General features: G+C 50.4%; 5 protein-coding genes across 5 annotated transcripts; 4 read left to right on the top strand and 1 right to left on the bottom strand.

Moving 5' to 3' along the window:
* The first annotated feature begins 4,846 nt into the window (after positions 1-4,846).
* Positions 4,847-5,773, top strand: LOC113217899 (histidine-rich glycoprotein-like). Its single transcript, XM_026437984.2, has 2 exons — positions 4,847-4,974; positions 5,216-5,773. Exons 1-2 carry the CDS (start codon positions 4,960-4,962, stop codon positions 5,501-5,503), a joined length of 303 nt encoding a protein of 100 aa, XP_026293769.1. The 5' UTR covers positions 4,847-4,959; the 3' UTR covers positions 5,504-5,773.
* Positions 5,774-6,463: 690 nt separating this feature from the next.
* On the top strand, positions 6,464-9,337 carry LOC113217897 (protein kreg-1-like). Its single transcript, XM_026437982.2, has 3 exons — positions 6,464-6,535; positions 8,073-8,256; positions 8,877-9,337. The coding sequence occupies exons 2-3, from the start codon at positions 8,245-8,247 to the stop codon at positions 9,237-9,239; spliced, it is 375 nt and encodes a 124-aa protein (XP_026293767.1). The 5' UTR covers positions 6,464-6,535; positions 8,073-8,244; the 3' UTR covers positions 9,240-9,337.
* A 2,714-nt stretch (positions 9,338-12,051) lies between these two features.
* On the top strand, positions 12,052-13,107 carry LOC113217894 (keratin-associated protein 19-2-like). The gene is made up of 2 exons (XM_026437978.2): positions 12,052-12,184; positions 12,382-13,107. Exons 1-2 carry the CDS (start codon positions 12,170-12,172, stop codon positions 12,937-12,939), a joined length of 573 nt encoding a protein of 190 aa, XP_026293763.1. The 5' UTR covers positions 12,052-12,169; the 3' UTR covers positions 12,940-13,107.
* A 231-nt stretch (positions 13,108-13,338) lies between these two features.
* On the bottom strand, positions 13,339-14,019 carry LOC113217896 (uncharacterized). The gene is made up of 2 exons (XM_026437981.2): positions 13,855-14,019; positions 13,339-13,702 (listed from the first exon to the last, which is right to left on the bottom strand). The coding sequence occupies exons 1-2, from the start codon at positions 13,867-13,869 to the stop codon at positions 13,493-13,495; spliced, it is 225 nt and encodes a 74-aa protein (XP_026293766.2). The 5' UTR covers positions 13,870-14,019; the 3' UTR covers positions 13,339-13,492.
* Positions 14,020-15,889: 1,870 nt separating this feature from the next.
* On the top strand, positions 15,890-16,487 carry LOC113217900 (glycine-rich protein 3-like). Its single transcript, XM_026437985.2, has 2 exons — positions 15,890-16,017; positions 16,116-16,487. Exons 1-2 carry the CDS (start codon positions 16,003-16,005, stop codon positions 16,332-16,334), a joined length of 234 nt encoding a protein of 77 aa, XP_026293770.1. The 5' UTR covers positions 15,890-16,002; the 3' UTR covers positions 16,335-16,487.
* Positions 16,488-16,882: the final 395 nt, after the last annotated feature.

Below are 16,882 nucleotides of genomic sequence, written 5' to 3'. Positions count from 1 at the left end.
GGGGGGTTAAAACCCGAACCCAAAGTGACTTTGGTACGCTTCGGTATCTCACTGGCCGAATCATTAATCGCACAGCCGGACAATTCGTTAAAAGGTAAGTAAGAAGCGTCCGGGAGCAACAAGAGCGACAACAAAAGCATGAACGACAACACCCTGACCTGCCGCCCGCCGAGTCTGCCACCTCAGACTGACATGGGCGAACGCCCTCCCAAGAATTTGCGTTCGACAAAATTCGAGACGGACGAACAAAATTTGAGCAGTAATAAACTGTTTCATTAATACACGCCCTGCCTGTGCTCACTAAACTGCCCCACAACCGGCGTCATCGGCCGCCGCACTCTCGGCGCCAACACCGACTTCATCATCATCATCATCGCCATGAACCCATCAGCAGCGTCATCACCGAGATCTCGTTCATTATGGCGAGCGTTCCGGCGGGAGTGGCGGGGAGTGGCGGGGTCCACACGCACCTCCTCACTGCCCGGTGCGTGCGTCACGCCCCCCCCCCCCCTTCTCTGCGGTCGGAACCAAACTCTGAGTGTGTGTGTGTGTGTGTGTGTGTGTGTCTGTGTGTGTCTGTGTGTTTGTGCAGAATAGTTTACCCGCGCACTCTTTGTTTCCTCTTTGCGGCTGCGGCGCATTGCTTACAGCTGGTCACGCGGGGGGAATCCCCCCGATGCTTGCGCTAGCGAGAGGGGCAGCAGCGCGAAGTAAAGGTGAGAGGGAGAAAGAAAGAGGGGAAGGGGGGAGGGAAGGGAGAGAGACAGACCCCCGCCCCTCCCCTGTCCTTGGTGATCGTGCGGCGTTCCGCCGGTCCTTGACTCTTGACCGTCAGGAGCGAGCCGTGACACGGTCCCAAGGTCGCTCCGTCCAGCAAAATGAGGTGCGACTTGTCCTCGTCTTTTCTAGGAGAGTAACCAGGCCAGTCATTCACCGGGACATGTTGCACCTGCACCTGGTGACCGACACACCCACGACTAGGAATTTTTCGGAAGAGAACTGTCGGTACATTATTGTTCAAAATTTTCTTATTTTTCCTAAAATGTCTTAGTTTTTCATTGATAAATATGAAACTTAGTTTGAAATTTCTGCAATAATTTCGAGCTTGAAAATTCGTGCCCTCGATGCCGCTCTTTCTGGTTTTCATTCTTTTTCGCAGTCGAATAAGTGCGAACGCAAGGCACGCAGAAAATCAGCCCGCAGTATGGTGCTCACGGCAAGCCGATATCTCAGCGGCTCCCCATTCAGATAACATAAGAATAGCAAATATAAAAAATTAATGTTGTCTCGGTCTCGTCTTCTTTTGCAAAAGTGAAAGGGGAGACAGTTTGTGATGTTGTTGTCGGGACGAAGTGGCCGCGAGCCGGGCAGCAGCCGAGTGCGTCATGCAGAGCCTTGGCGATTTCGCGGGAGTGTTTTTTATATCTAGAATTTGCCTAATTCGCGCTTCCGTAGACGGCACACCTGGAAGCAGGCCTGGATCGAGTGCCGCCGGAGGGGTGCGAGTCACGCCGTGCCAAATTTCTTCCTTCGTCGCCTCATCGCAGCCTGTGAGCCAGGGGTCGATACCACGGCTGCTTGGCGTACACAAGAGTAAAGAGACATGGCGCAGAGTCCAGCCTACACTGGAATACATCGGAGTACGCACGAACCTAAACTGACGCTCTGATAAATTTTATACATTTTAGTGTGACAAAAATGTAAATGCGATTTATTCCAGATTGATTACGAAACGGTTTGATGCTCATTGCACAAAATTGTAATGACTCAAGTATCGACCAAATTAGTTATATGATCACCACAAACACGTATTTTTGTGATGATCATCTCAATTGGGCTGAACCATAAGTCAATGCAATTTTGTGCAGTGTGCAGTTTGTCACACTCGGAAAAATGGGTGTAGGTTTTTACGGGGAAAATTTCCTTAGAGCGTGTCGTAAAATTACATTTCAAAGTTCTAAGACACAAGCACTATGTATCGACTTGGAATTCACCGATGAGCAGGTTTGGAGTGTCATAAATTTGTAACATATTTTGTAAATGTTAATTACAAAGTATATCGTAAATTTACTACTATATTTTTTAAACAGTTCATCGCACTCTGATTTACAGTGTATGCTGCTCGGAGTACATGCAAGAGTACACCGGAGTACGTGTACGTGTACACAACATACCGTCCTCGTACAAAATACCCTCTGTATCAGAGCGAACGCCGCACTGTTGCTATTGGCATACCCGCAGGGGCGCGATGGGCCATGGCAGTCACGTTCGTTGTTGGCCCCACGGTGCACGCTGAGCGCAGACACAGCAAGGGAAAACGCTGTTCGTGGTATGGTCGCGCCCGCGTTCGAGAAAACCCACAAAAAATCACGTAGACAGTAATAAGTTCACGTGCGGTATGGGGAAATGGAGTACAAATAAATGATACGACTTCCCTCGTCGTACGGAGTGAGAGGACCGTTCACCTTCTGAGACCCAAGGAATCTTAATTTCATCACGCCAAGTTTTACCGTAAACCTGGCCATTACTGATGATACTGCTGGTATAACAGCCATAATGATAATTCAAGTTTAGCTTCCCGACTTGGAAACGCCGGCGGAGAGAACAGTGGCCAATTTCTCAGACCGCGAGCAGAAGGAGGCAGGAAGGTGGAGGTGATGTAAACAAAAGCAGCATGTTCACGACCTTAAAGACGCACAAATCCAACGGTCTGCCGTCGATTATAATGAGAAGGCTATTTCTGTTCCGAACAACAATTCTCTGGTGCTATTTTTCCAGCAGGCCGATGATACTCGCGCGACGTCAGGGCAGGACACAAACAACGGAGACACGTCACAGGTTAGCGCCTCGGCTCGAAAGACAGCGCGAGCAGCGGGAGCTCTGCAAACACCAATAGGAAGGCCGCTCTGAAAGGTTTTCCCACGGAGTGAGCGAGACATAACACAAGCTGTTGTTATTTCTGTATGACTACAAACTGAAACATGTTTTAACCAGACGATACACATATAGTTATTTTCAGCAGCGTGCAGCGTGCACAGCCAATGAAATAAATAGTGTACAGACTATACAGAGAGCACAAACCTGTGAGCACTACTATACACAGATAGCACAAAGAGTTCAGATCTCTGTACACTACAGAAAATACAGGGTATAGAGCACGGAGTGCTCACCTGCTAACGAGGGCGTTTTACGTTAAAGCTGGGTACGGAGCAGTGTTCCGGATCGGTCGGGTTCAGATCTCGCACCGAACCCGACGAGTCGACGTGCGAGTGAGACAGCGTCTACTGTCTCTCTCGAACTGCAGGCGGCTGGGCAGCCGAATCGGGTCGGGCGGGTCGGGTTCGCTCTCAGTGTGTCGGGGTTGTCAGTTGCGCGCATACCCGACCGATCCGGAACACTGGTACGGAGCCACGCCGAACCTAACTCAACTCTATTTTGGACCATTTGCCTGAACACTCAACCTTTACACACAAAAGCATTGTCTTTTGAAAACGGAAAATTACGTTATGCCAATTATGAAACGTTTACCATTCGTGCACATGGGATGTACAATTTGAACTTTACAAAATGACTCCGTCAAGAATATAATCAGTACCTCATAACATGAAACATCGATGACATCAGATAGTGTATTTCGACTAACGGGGGAAGAAGAAGAGCGGGTAGAACATAAACGTTACCGATTGGTCGAGAGCTTCCCGCCTCTACGTCACGCCGGTAGTGGGGGTAAGCGCTCGGCTAATCAGGAACCTTTATGTTCTACCCGCTCTTCTTCTTCCTCCGTTGGTCGAAATACACTATTACCAGTATAGAGCCTCGCAATACAATTATTAATATGTGTTGTGTACTCTCTCTAGGTGTACTAATGGTTGCTATAAAATGTAGCACATTCTACAGAAAAGGACTTCAATAGTTCACAGATCGGCTAGATCTGCGCTTGACGAAAGAGTGTGTGCGTGGGAGTGGGTTGGGTGTAGGGAGGGGGGAGGGGGTAGTGGTTGAAGCTCGCCCTCCCCCTTTTTTCCGTCGAGTTAGGACTACATTTTCCGCCGCTTCTTAGAAAATGTTTGCGTTCACTTTTTCTGAGCTTGTACTGCAGCTCTAGGGGATGCCCCCGCGTGGTGCATGCGTCACAACTGCACTGGTCAACTGTGCTGGTTCTGGCTCCGGGCCCATCGCTCCCAGAGGCGCCACGCGCACCGTTCGTATAATCACACAGGCCCCAATAAAGACAAATTATCGAGAAAGTGCACGACATGAGCAACCCGAGGGAAAGGAAGAACTTTTCTCCCTGCCCTCCTCTCCCCCCCCCCCCCCTCCTACGCCCCTCGTTCTTGACCCTGATGCACCCCACACCCGGCAAAATAAGATGTAAAAAAATAAATCGTGTGGAGTGTGATTGGGAGCAACACAACATGAGACTGGTCTGAACCAGATGACAAACCTGAATCGGTTCGAAAAAAAAGGTGAACAATTATTTTGCGCACACGTTTTTAACAGATTGATATACCGGGTGAGAAAGAGTTTAAGTTCACCTATAATATACAAAGTGTTACGATATTGGTGACACAGCTGGGATGGTGTGCATTTTACTTCTAAAAAGGCCATTTGCGACAACGCTGCAAAGCTCGGTGATATGGGCTGACCCCTCCCCCTCACCGCTGGACGACAGCCCAGTTCCTGCCGGCGGGGTCCCCGCCGTCCCCTGCGGGGTCTCCCGCGCCGCGCCCCCCAGGCCCCTTCGGCATCGCGATGAACGCCCCTTCCCCCTCCCCGCCCCGGCGTCCCACCCCGGCGCCCATCCTGATCCTCTGTGTCTCCCCCTGTCCTGCACAAGGCAGCTGGATATATAAACCTGCTGGGGCCCGAGGAGGAGGCATCACTATAGCGCGTCCCTTCCTCGAGTAACCGTCCAGCAGGATTCCTCCTCCAACCCGATCAGAAGTCTCAATAGCAGTCATGAAAGCCGTTTTGGTAAGTCTTCATGGAATATCTGCGTTCGGCCATGAAAATCCCCTTATTTAAAACAGATAAAATTTGTGAAGTTTTCGAAATTTTTCAAACCTTTGCCGTTAATTTAACAAAGAAACATTGTGGTAATTAATTCATTCAAACAATGGTTATTCATAAAACTAAAACTTATAACCATCCCATAAGGCAAGAGTCTCGAATTCCAAACAACTCGTTCATAAAACTTTGTTTTCCTCGCTCTCAGGTGTTCCTTGTTGTCGCCGTGGCCGCGGCGATGGCTGCCCCGCAGCTCGGCTTTGGGATTGGCATCCCCTTCGGAGGCTACTACGGCGGCGGCTACGGTGGTGGCTATGGTGGCTACCCACACCACCACCACCACCACGGCTACTACCCCGACCACCACCATCACCACCACGGCGGCGGCCACTACGAGCACCACCATGGGGGACACGGCGGCGGCGGTCACTACCACGGTGGTCACGGGGGTGGCGGTCACCACCACGGTGGCGGCGGTCACTACCACCACGGCTGAGAGAGGACTCGATGACGACCGACACCAGCCTGAATAACTTACTGTGTTAAATCTCCTTGCGATGCGAGTCGATTGCAATGCAGAACTCTGCGCTACAAAGCGCACCCGCGTGTTCCTATCTCGCTGACGTTATGGCAGAGAGAAAAAGTGCGTAGAAGAAAACCAAAAGTCCAGTCAAGTACGCAAGTGCTTCGTATGTGAGTGTGAGTGTGAATATTTGTTTATTTATTGAATTTAATTTATTTAAATAAAAGAAAAAAAATAGAAGAACATGAACATTTTCTCCCATAAAACTTACACAAATGAGTCTTCTCAACGAAATTGAAACGCTCCCTGGAGACTAAGTCATCTGTATCTGTAGTCATTTTTTGAATTCTTTGCTAAATAATAATTTTGGACCACGTTAAACGCCCAATTATGGCAACCTATAACATACTGCAAATTCTGGCCAGTTCTGGATAGCAGTGATGTATTCCAGTGTACACAGGAGCTGAGCGATATGATCAACCTAAAAATACCTCCGAACGGGGTCAGTGTGCGACTTTCCTTTCCTCTACTGAGCGCCTCCAGCGCGTCGCTTGCTGACGTCACGCGCAGAGCAGCCCTTGTGCCAAAGCAAGGGGCAAGGGGCTCGTCTGCGGCTCGCTCAGCGACAGCCGGTTTGGCCGGGAAAGGCAAAAGCAGCAGGATGACGTCTGCAAAGTCCCTTTTTGCATATTACCTGTGAGTGCATTAGTCACAATAACATATCCCCGACCGACCAAAAGCATTCGCAACCCCTGGAATACACGAACCTTCGTTGCCCTTGGCCTGCCCGTCACCTTTTGCCGCCTCTTCCTGTCCGTCTGTCTTCCTATGTCCACCTGTCCCACCGTGCCTTGTGTCCTATGTGATCCTCATGACGAGCTCATTAGCTTGTCACGGGGAACGCGCTGGTCCGCGAGCCGAGGGGAATCCCCGGCCGCTCGCCCGCGCAGGAGCACCTGTCGGCGCAGCTGCAGCGGCCGGTCCTGGCCGGGATGGGAAGCAACGGTAAGAGGCGGGGGTAGTGCGCACGAGCAGTGCGACCTGTTCTGTCGTGAAAAATGCAAAAAATGCAAAAATGTGGAATCGGCATCGAAACGGGAAATACGTGCGCGCGCGTGCGGAGTAGATTGGGCGTGGACGTGAGCAGCGGCGACCTGGCGGCGACCTGGCGGCCCGACAACCTAATGGGGCTGCGCGACAGTTCGCCCCGCCACTTATCATTAAGGCCGTTATTTGGCCACTGGCTTCCCACTTAATGAGATTTTTTTAAGACAACGCCAGAAAAATTTCTGGAATTCTTTCTAGGAAAAAAAAATGACACATTTCATTTTATGAACCGAAAATTAGAATGAAATTTTGTTTTGTAATTAAAAGAAATCTTACTTGAATCAGTCGAGATCCATGAAATCAGGAGCTAAAGAACCAATAATATCGTCGCCCCTTGGCCATGGCAAGGTCATGGACCCGGCACGCGATTTTCAACAAAGACGACGCAGGTGCGTATTTGAGAGCCCAGCCGAAAATTCCGGTTACGGTTACGGCCAGAATTTACGATTACGGCCGTAATTTGCTACGGTTACGGTCAAAATTTACGATTACGGCCGTAATTCGCTCCGATTACGGTTAAAATTTACGATTACGATCGTAACCGGAGTCCGGTTACGGTTTACACTTACGGTTACGAGTAAGCTTACGAATACGACCGTAACCGTAGCCCGGTTACGGTCAGCAGTTACGGTTACGAGTAATGTTAAACGATTACGACCGTAACCGGAAAATATCAAACTTTGAAACGTCGTAGTGCCTAAACTACGCTTCGCAGGGAGAAACGGTCATGGGTAACGCAAGGGAAACACAAGTCGATCCTGTGTGTGGAGTTTGGAAAGAGTCGATTTTTCAACCCCTGGCTATCTTGAGAACTGTTAGAGATTCGGCAACGAAAACACCACCATTGTGCTCGGCGTCAAAAGTTTACATGGGCGACATGTCGCTGTACTCATAGGGGCTTTGAGTTACTGCCAATACGTCATCACCGTAACCAGAACGTTCTCACCGTAACCGGGCTGACTAACCGTAATCGTATTCGAAACAGTAAACGTAATCGTAAGCGGAGCTTTAATCGTAACCGTAACCGGAAGTGGGTCCAATTTACGAGTGTAACCGTAGACGTAACCGTAGCCGTAACCGTAACCGTAACCGTGACCGGAATTTTCGGCTGGGAGTTTCTTAGAGAAGGAGTAGCGAATAGAGCGAAGAGAGAACTTACAGGCAGATTGCAGAGCGAATTGACGACCTGACCTAATCACTTTAGCTGGGCAATGAAACTTACAGCCGTGCAAAAATATAAGCTGAATGTAAAAAAATATTGACTTGGCTGTCCAATTAGTAACATTAGTTACACGAATTGGTGCCTTTACTGAGCATCTAGAAATTTTGCACTTGCTGAACAAATTAGCCGCGAGCCTCTGCAGTTACGTACGGTTTGGAATCTCCACCTCCAGCGTTAAAAAATTAGCTAACACTTCTTTTTGTTTTCGTGTAGCATCGCCCCTCCGTAGTGTCATCCGCGGCAACTCTTACGCCGACGGCGGCGCTCCCACGACACAAAGGGCTGGGATGCTGGACACCCGCGGTATAAAAGTGGACGACGCCGGCGCCTGGGGCGTCACAGCACACCCAGGCCCTAGCGCGCCACGACCACCACGCCCTGCACCATGACCACCGCAGTGAGTACCTGTACTGTGAACAGTACACGAAAAAAGAAAAAAAAAACGTTGTGGGGATCGACTTTGGTTGATAGGCAAAATTCGATAGCATAAATCGAGAATCCGATGCCCACAGCCAGGAGCTGGTCGTCACGACAGGACAGTTGTACGAGTAGAACAAACCCCAGCTTAGTTCTCATCGTACAAGTGTCCGGTCTTGACAACCTGCTCCTGGCTGTAGGCATCGGGTTCTCGATTTCTGATATCGAATTTTGCCTATCAACCAAAGTTGATCCCAACAGCAAGGTCTTTTTTTTTTCGCGTAGTCGGAAGTTTACGGGAAAATGTTCAACGGTGCAAGTAATAAAGTTACAATTTGAAATTGTAAACATGTGCGAGTCTATCAAAAGCGTCAAACATACGTGTCGGGCAAAACCTGCTTGCGGCGACACGTGTCGAACTCTTGTGTCGGTCGAAAACAAAGTCTGACGCAAAAGAGTCCGCCTCACGTGTCTGAGGACACGCGGCGACGAACTTATTTTCAATCGAATCGGACGAACGAAACTGAGAGTGGGGCGGAAGGAGGGGGCGTGTGTGCTGTTCAGCCCCACGAGTGACGCGCGCGCGCCGGCTCTGCGCAGGTGATCCGAGCGTCCTCGCTGTTGCTGCTGCTGCTGTCGCTGTTTTCGCGGGCCGCGAAGGCCGAGCCGCAGATCGCCGCGTTCGGGATGCCACTCGGGTCGCTCGCGCCCCTCGCGCCGCTGGCCCCCGCCGCAGCGCTCATGATCGGCTACCCGGCCGGCGGCGCCCAGCCGTACCCGGCCTACCCGGCGCCCCCAGCCTACGCCAGTGCCTACCCCTACTTTCACCACCACCACGGCCCGCCCTTCGGCTGGCACGGCTTCCACGGCGGCTACGGCCACCACGGCGGCTACGGCCAGCACCACGGCTACCACCACCCGCACCACGCCTACCACGGGCCGCCCATGCCGCACTTCCACTAGCACGGGCTGACTTGTAGGCGTGTATGAGTGTGTGCGTGTGTGTATTTATTTTAGTGATTAAGTGTGAATAAAAAGGATGAGAGATGGGTGCAAAACAATTATGAATGATTTGGACACTGTCCGCTTGACAGACTTCATTGTGAGCCGCACAGAGATTAGAATGTGGGTAAAGGATGGCCGTTGACTCGTGCGTGCCAATATAGCGGCGAGTGGGCCGGAGTCACGGCCCGTTGTATCGCCAATTCAACAAGGCCGTTGGGGGAGTGGGAGGGGACCCGGGGGAAGAGGGAGGTGCGGGGGGTGCGTCCGAACAAGAACATGGAGATCTAATTGGAGTGCTGTCCCCACGTATATGCACTCCTGCACACCAAAACGAGAAAAGCAAAGGTCTTGAAAGGAAGTGTACTTAGACGATTGAACATCATCATCGTAGCGGCACATGGTACGATACAAAGCGGTACAAAATGTGCCAAACAAAAGATTTATCTTAAGCCAATTCAATTGGTTGGGTAGAAAAACATTAATTTCGTCCTTCTCCCCAAACTACCACAGTCGTCCCATGTTATGGTGACGATGTAAATTTTGAACGGGTACAATTTCGTCAAGAATGTCAACAAAATAGAAGGGCATGCCATCATCCTACCAAGAAGCAAGTAATTTATGAAACAAAATGCTGCAATCAACTTATAAAACCATGCAAACCCGTTGATTCAAATATGTTGCTCGAATAAACACATTACACGTCTAAAATTAGAAGTCATCTGTTAAAAATCGTTATTTCGCTTCGCCTCTGAAATGTTGACCACAACACTAAAACATCGGAGAATTAAAATTTACTCTTCGTTTAATGGCTGATATCGCGATACTGTTTAACAAACAAGTATAGAAAAAGGATGAAAGGGGGGGGGGCTAGGATGAGGATAGATTGTGGTTAATCTTACGCACAATGGAAACGAGATAAGTACGTAACTTGAGACAAATAACAATAAAGAAAAGACAAAAGCTTTGGTATTCTGCGCCGCGAGGACATGCCTCTCGCGCTGACATAATTTCGAGCATGCGAAAATCCCCTCCACCCGGCTCACTCACCTTCCTCTCCCCCCTCACCTTCCTCTCGCGTCACCGGCACGCCCCTCTCGCGGGGCAACGTTCGCAAACCGCGTCCACTCACCGGCCTCTCTCTCACACGCACTAGTTTTGCCTAGACAAGCTGTCTACACCAAGAGTGTATCACGTTCGTCTCTCTAGTCTACGTGCGGGAGGAGAGAGGGGGAGGGAGGGGGAAGAGAGAGCGAAGGGGCGAGAGGGAGAGCGATAGGGGGGAGAGGGAGGGTGAGAGGGGGAGGGTGGGGGAAGAGAGACATGAGAGGGGGGGGGGGTGTTGGTTAAGGGGGAGACAGACTTAGCCTCTCCAGCGGCAGCGGGTCAGATCGGCCGGCCGGCGGTCCGCCCACGAAAACAGTCGCTGCGCAGGCCACAGACCGACCGTAGAGCCTTGAAGCGGCCGCCGAGGCTCGGCGGGGCGATCATGACATCCTTCCCATTCGGATCGGATGCTGACGAAGACGGCGCAGCCCGTAAGGAGGCCGCTCGCCCCGCAACTCCATCCCGGGAGGGAGGAAGGCCCACCCCGGAACACAAATAAAATAGCGCGCTAAAAACAAACAAACAAAACAGACAGCGTGGACCACGACGGACCACGGCGCGATGGCGGTGGCGTGCACTCTCAAATTCTTACAAAGAGAAATTCTTGTATTACAAAGAATTTTGTGCAACCGTAATACAAAGACAAATTTTCTTTGTAATACAAAGAAGAATCATTGTAATACAAAGAAAACTTTTGTTTAATACAAGGAAATTTCTTGTAATACAAGGAAATTTCTTGTATATTACGGTTGCACAGAATTCTTTGCATTATACGAACAAATTCTTTGTAAAAGATTTAGAGTGTGTGTCATTTCCCTTCACCAAGAAGGTGTTGTCAATAACCACCGCGCGACGCCTCCACCTGCAAAAGCAAAACACCCGTGTGTGTAATGAGTTAGGTGCAGCCGACGGGGCTCACCGCTCCGTGTCGACATTTCCTTATTCCGTTTTATATGAGTCGGCGGTAGGGCGGCGGTGGCGGCGCGTCATAGGAGGATGTTGCCGGTCTGCCCAACCAGACAATAATTATCATTTTTTCGGTGAAACAGAACCGTCCGTCCGCCCGACTGCCACCGAGCCGTCCTTCCGGGCTTGTCTTGACGACGGCGGTCGTCAGCCTTCGCGTCTCTTTGTCTGCCGACATGATACCCAAGACGAGAGGGAACGCACAAATAAGGGAATTCGGATGACACTGGCAAGCACAGCTTGCCCCGAAAGATAATTGTTTTCGGCCGCGAAACATGCTTGTCTGTGTGTAACGTGACATGTCAAACACACCATCAAGTGTGAAATTTTGACACGCACTGATAAGTGTTTCAATGTCACACTCATTCTAAATGCAAATTAAAAAAGAGTAGCAATGATTTTTTTTTGGCACCTGACTCGAACTCAATGAGGAAAAACATGTGATCGTCGTCAGCAGTCATAGGTAGGCCCCACGAGCGAAACGGGCCGTATGATCTTCTCCATATAGTTTCCCGCCTGCAGCACGGCAGCGGGAGCGGGAGAGGCTACACCTCATGACCAATGCAAATGTGCGAAACAATACGCGGCCGCCGCCGCTGCGGTACACTCCGGAAGGCGGTGGAGGTGGGGCGGGCCGGGCCGGGGCAGGCCGGACAGGGTCACTAAGGAGCAGCGGCAGGGCCCCTGGCCGCCCCTCGCTGGAGTATAGAGCGGCGGCGAGCTCGGCCCACGCACTGCGCATAAAAGAACACGGAGGTCACCGTCTTCTTGCAGTGCTCGACGAGCCACGGACCGAAACGCAACAGTCTCGCCATACGATGAAGAACACCGTTGTAAGTTGGGAGGGATGATCCTAAGGGCGTGCGCGTGAATGTGCGTGTGTGTGTGTGTGTGTAAGAGCGAGAGAATGTGTGCGTGCGTGCGTGGGAGAGAAGGGAGATGTGTCGTGTGTGTGTGTGTGTGTGTGGTGGTGTGACAGAGTGAACGTAAAGAGGGAAGCCCCATATGCCACCATGTGCTCTGGTTGCAGCTGCTACTGACGGTGCTCCTGGGGCTGGCGGCCGTCGTCTGGGCCAAGCCCGGAGGCGGCTACGGCCTCGCGGGTAGCCCCGACCGAGGCTACGACGGCCCAGGCGGCTACAGGGACGGCCGCTACTACGGCGGCGGTGGATACGACAGCTACCCTGGCTACAGCGGTGGCTACGGCGGTGGCTACGGCGGTGGCTACGGCGGTGGCTACGGCGGTGGCTACGGCGGTGGCTACAGCGGATACAGACCGGGATATGGCGGCGGCAGCGGTTACAGCGGCTACGGTGGCCGACCTGGCTACGGCGGCTACAGTGGATACAACGGCTATAGTGGATACGGTGGAAACAACGGGTACAGTGGTTACAGCGGTTATCCCGGTGGCCGACCGGGATACGGTGGGTACTCCGGCTACCGCCCAGGAATCAACGGAGGATACGCTGGAAACAACGGGTACGGTGGTGGGTACGGCGGTGGGTACGGGGGCGGGTACGGGGGCGGGTACGGAGGTTACGGCCGCCCTGGTGGATACTCGGGTGCCTACGACCCATATTATAAGTAAAAGTGTTAAGTGAGCGGCAAACAGGAAGGGAGACAAACATTATTGTGATAGCGTACCCCTGGTGCGCCGTACTTGTGTACACGTGTACATGGAGAGATTTGTCGGTTGTTCAAATCGTACTAGTCATCCTTATTTATTCAAACTGAAAATAAACTTTGGAAAAAAATCTATTGCTTTTTTTACCTGCTTCCACTACCAAGTCCCAAATTGCAATTATTCATAGAGCAAAACGTAGACAGTGAATCAGTCGATTTTGATCGAAGGAACCATCTGGAAAGACCTTTATGTTTCCCACACTTCACACATCCAAGGTTGTTACTTTGTGTATGATATTGTACTGCTCGAATTTGAACAAGCATGCGGTAATCATGTGGTAAATTATAAAAATATAGACAAAAATTGTTTCGACATTAAAAATTTATTTACATATAAATACATATTGACAGAAAACTTTCAATGGCGAAATTGGTGAAAGTGATAAAAATGAGTTTATAATGACGAGCAGGTACTAAAGATGAGCGCATAGGACTATCGACACCGTGCAGTGGTTTGACTAGCCGTGGTAGCCGTGGCCGTGGTGGCCGCCGCCGTGGTGGCCGCCGCCATGGTGACCACCGTGGTGGTTGTTGTAGCCACCGTGGTGGTTGTTGTAGCCGCCGTGGCCTCCGTGGTGGCCACCGCCGTGGTTGTAGCCGCCGTGGTGTCCACCGTGGTGGTACTGAGCGAGCGCCGCGGCGAAGCACATGGCGACGAGGAAGAGGGCCTGGATGAGCAAACAGGTTCTTTGTAAAACTCGCCAAAAAATGGATGAAAGGGAAATTGGATAATTTGCCATGCATTAGAGAGACTACTAACTGGAGTCGAAAAGAAAAGAAAGCCTTAGTCATATTATTCTGATCAAACGTCATTGCTTACCAGCACGAGCTTCATATTGATGGCGGGGGAGGGCTGATTTGGTGACAGAGTATTGCTGCTTGCTGCTGCTTGCTGCTGCTTTGCTTCACAGGAGTGTTGTGATGCTGGAGTGAAGACCGCGACTCTATATATATTGGCCGGCAAACTGGTCCGCCGCGCTGCCCCCCGGCGCCAGGCCTGCACCAACGTGCCAGTGATGACGCACTGGGGGTCTCCGCAAAGCATACCCCCTCCCTTCCCTCCACTATCACCTCACGTCACTGGGAAAACGTTATGTTAAAAGTGTGCGATAGGATTACACTCAGAAGCCGCGGACACAAACACGGACTCCCCCTTTCCTCTCTTTACCCCCCTCCGGTTCACGAGGGGCGAGGAGGGAGACGTGAGAGGTGGGTCCCGCATTATCTTCTGAGTCACCTCTGTTTTGCTCTGAACCGATACAATAATAACAATTGGAACGAGCCCCACCAAGGGAGCCTCGAGAGGTAAACCGTGAGAATTACACGCAACAAAATGAATGTCACTTAATGTAAAGACGATTCTTACGTCTGACATGGGAAAAAAGAGCGTACCAATCTCAGTTGGCTGCGTATTTTCAGAAGTTTTGATAGTGCTACATTAAACTACATCAAGTGGCTTTCTATCCACTTTAAGGTACTCTCCAACTAGAACATGTATTCGCTCGGTCCCTAACTCAAAGCACGTACGGCGCAGCGCCTCTAGAGACACTAAGTAGTATCTTTGCGCGACGCTCGTGAAACCAAGTATGTCGCGTCGCGGTAAGATTCTTCGTTTCTCTAGACGCACGCAGAAAAATAAAATTCAGTTCCGTGCAAATCGAACAGTTTTACACCCGTGCAAAAAAAAATTAGCCGGTTGTAAAATTATTTAGCTCAATAGCTAAGTGACATTAGCTACACGGTTAATAAACGTTGTGGTTTACTAGATGGCTAAAAATTAGCCCTGGTGCTAAATAAATTAGCCCAGTCTATTCAGTTAATTTTTTAGCCCCGGTGCTAAAAACTTAGCAGAGCCACGAAAGTTTTTTCTACGTGCGCTGCTTTACTCTGTGAGTTAGGGACACGCGTATCGATTTCCCCACAAATTTATCGTTAAATACTTCGACTTGAACAGAGGGTGATTGTGCAAGCACTAGGCCATTTGCATTTCTATTGCGAAGCAGTAAAACGAGTTGAAAATGTGGAAATTCCTACTCCAATCGTTAGGAAAAGGGAAAATATTTGAATCAGGAAATAATATGGAATTAGTACAACTTTTATTAGAAAAACTGCATTTGTAATTTTGTACGGGCCTACCGTCTGCTCGCTTGCATGATACGCGGGGCAGATTACTCCCTCTTCCCTCGGATAAAACCAAGTGTGCAACTGCTCAACACTTGTTTGTGTACAATTGCATAGTAAATACTTTCAAGCACAGGGTAGATCGCGGGCGGGCTTACCGATTCTCACCACAGCGCCTTAAGGCCCCGGTCAGTAAAACCATGAAAACAAGTCTGGCCTACACCACCCACCCTGTATTGTATTCAAAAGCCACCCTGTATTTAATTCCGCAGTTGTGTACTTGAAAGTGTGCAACTCCCTTCGTTGAACACTCCCTTAAGTTGGACGCTCATTGTGTAGGAAGTGTGAAACAGAGGAGTTGCACGCTTACAACAAGTAGACAATTACGGAGCTAGACACTTACAAGTTACTTCTAGGCAGTGAAACACTTGCAACTATCCAACATGCGGTAGCGCACTTACAAATTGTTAACCATTCGGTTTATCACGAATTTTGTGGAAACTAGTGCACATTAGCTTCGGCCAACTGTATCTATAGGTGGTTTAATTTTTCTACCGAATGCCCCATTTAATATTTAATAAACAGACGGGGGGGGGGGTCTAGTACCCTACCCTTTGGGCTGAATCTCGTGACTCCTCGCCCGGTTATGACGGTCGTCATAACGTGGCGTGGCGTGGTCCCCTACGTCACACGGGGGCGACCGGCAGGGACTGACCGCGGCCAGGGGCTGCCGAACAGCCGGGGCCCGGGCGTCGGCGCGTCACTCGCTCCTATATAAGCGGACAGGAGCTGGAGGCAGGCATCACACCTCTCCAGCCAGCACCCCAAAGCACAAGCAGCAGCCACCATGAAGACTGTCCTGGTGAGTAGCGAGAGGCCAGCGGCAACCGCCTGCGTTGAGCTCCACATTGACTTATGGACATCACGTGATAACAATTGCCCTGATTTCCTTCTCAACAGGTATTCCTCCTTGTTATTGTCGCTGTCGCCGTGGCGATGCCCGGTTATGGTTACGGCGGAGGCTACGGCGGAGGCTACGGCCATGGAGGCTACGGCCATGGAGGCTACGGCCATGGAGGCTACGGAGGCCACCACCACGGAGGCTACGGACACGGCGGCTACGGACACGGCGGCTACGGGGGCCACCACCACCACCACCACGGTCACCACTACGGATAAGAAGACTGCGTCTGCAAGCTGTGATTCGACCTCATCATAAGACAGCAAGCATCCGTTTAAACTAGTGCCGCTGTTCTGCCAGTACCTGTCACAATCCATACCGTTCATTTACCAAATACTTTGTAATTTATTTTAATAAATGTAGTTACGTAATTTTTAGAATGTTAATCTCAGGTTTGCGTTTTCCCTCAAGATAGCTTCACATGACTCATTCTGTTAAATCTCCGAAAAGGTTTCGAAACAAACTAAACAAACTTAACATAGAGAAAGACCAGAAGACAATATGAGCTTCATAATATTTGCAAAAGAACAATAGAAACAAAACATACAGTATTCCCAAAAGTTAAGGTGAAGATGCAACACAAGGTGTGATGAAATTACAATGAACCATGATACACCGATCGTTCGACTCTGCAACAATTGCAAGTTTGAAACTGCCAGTTAAACACTTTTAAGTGTTTTGCACTTGCAAGTGTGCCACTCAATAGTTCTGCACTTGGGAGCGGTTTTCGAACGGAGCAACTACGTAGATCAGTAAAAGCCCCCCC

This window comes from Frankliniella occidentalis, unplaced genomic scaffold (genome assembly GCF_000697945.3).
Source record: "Frankliniella occidentalis isolate FOCC.00 unplaced genomic scaffold, Focc_3.1 Scaffold304, whole genome shotgun sequence".
Taxonomy (NCBI): Eukaryota; Metazoa; Arthropoda; class Insecta; order Thysanoptera; family Thripidae; genus Frankliniella; species Frankliniella occidentalis.
This window is presented reverse-complemented; position numbering and strand designations above follow the sequence as displayed.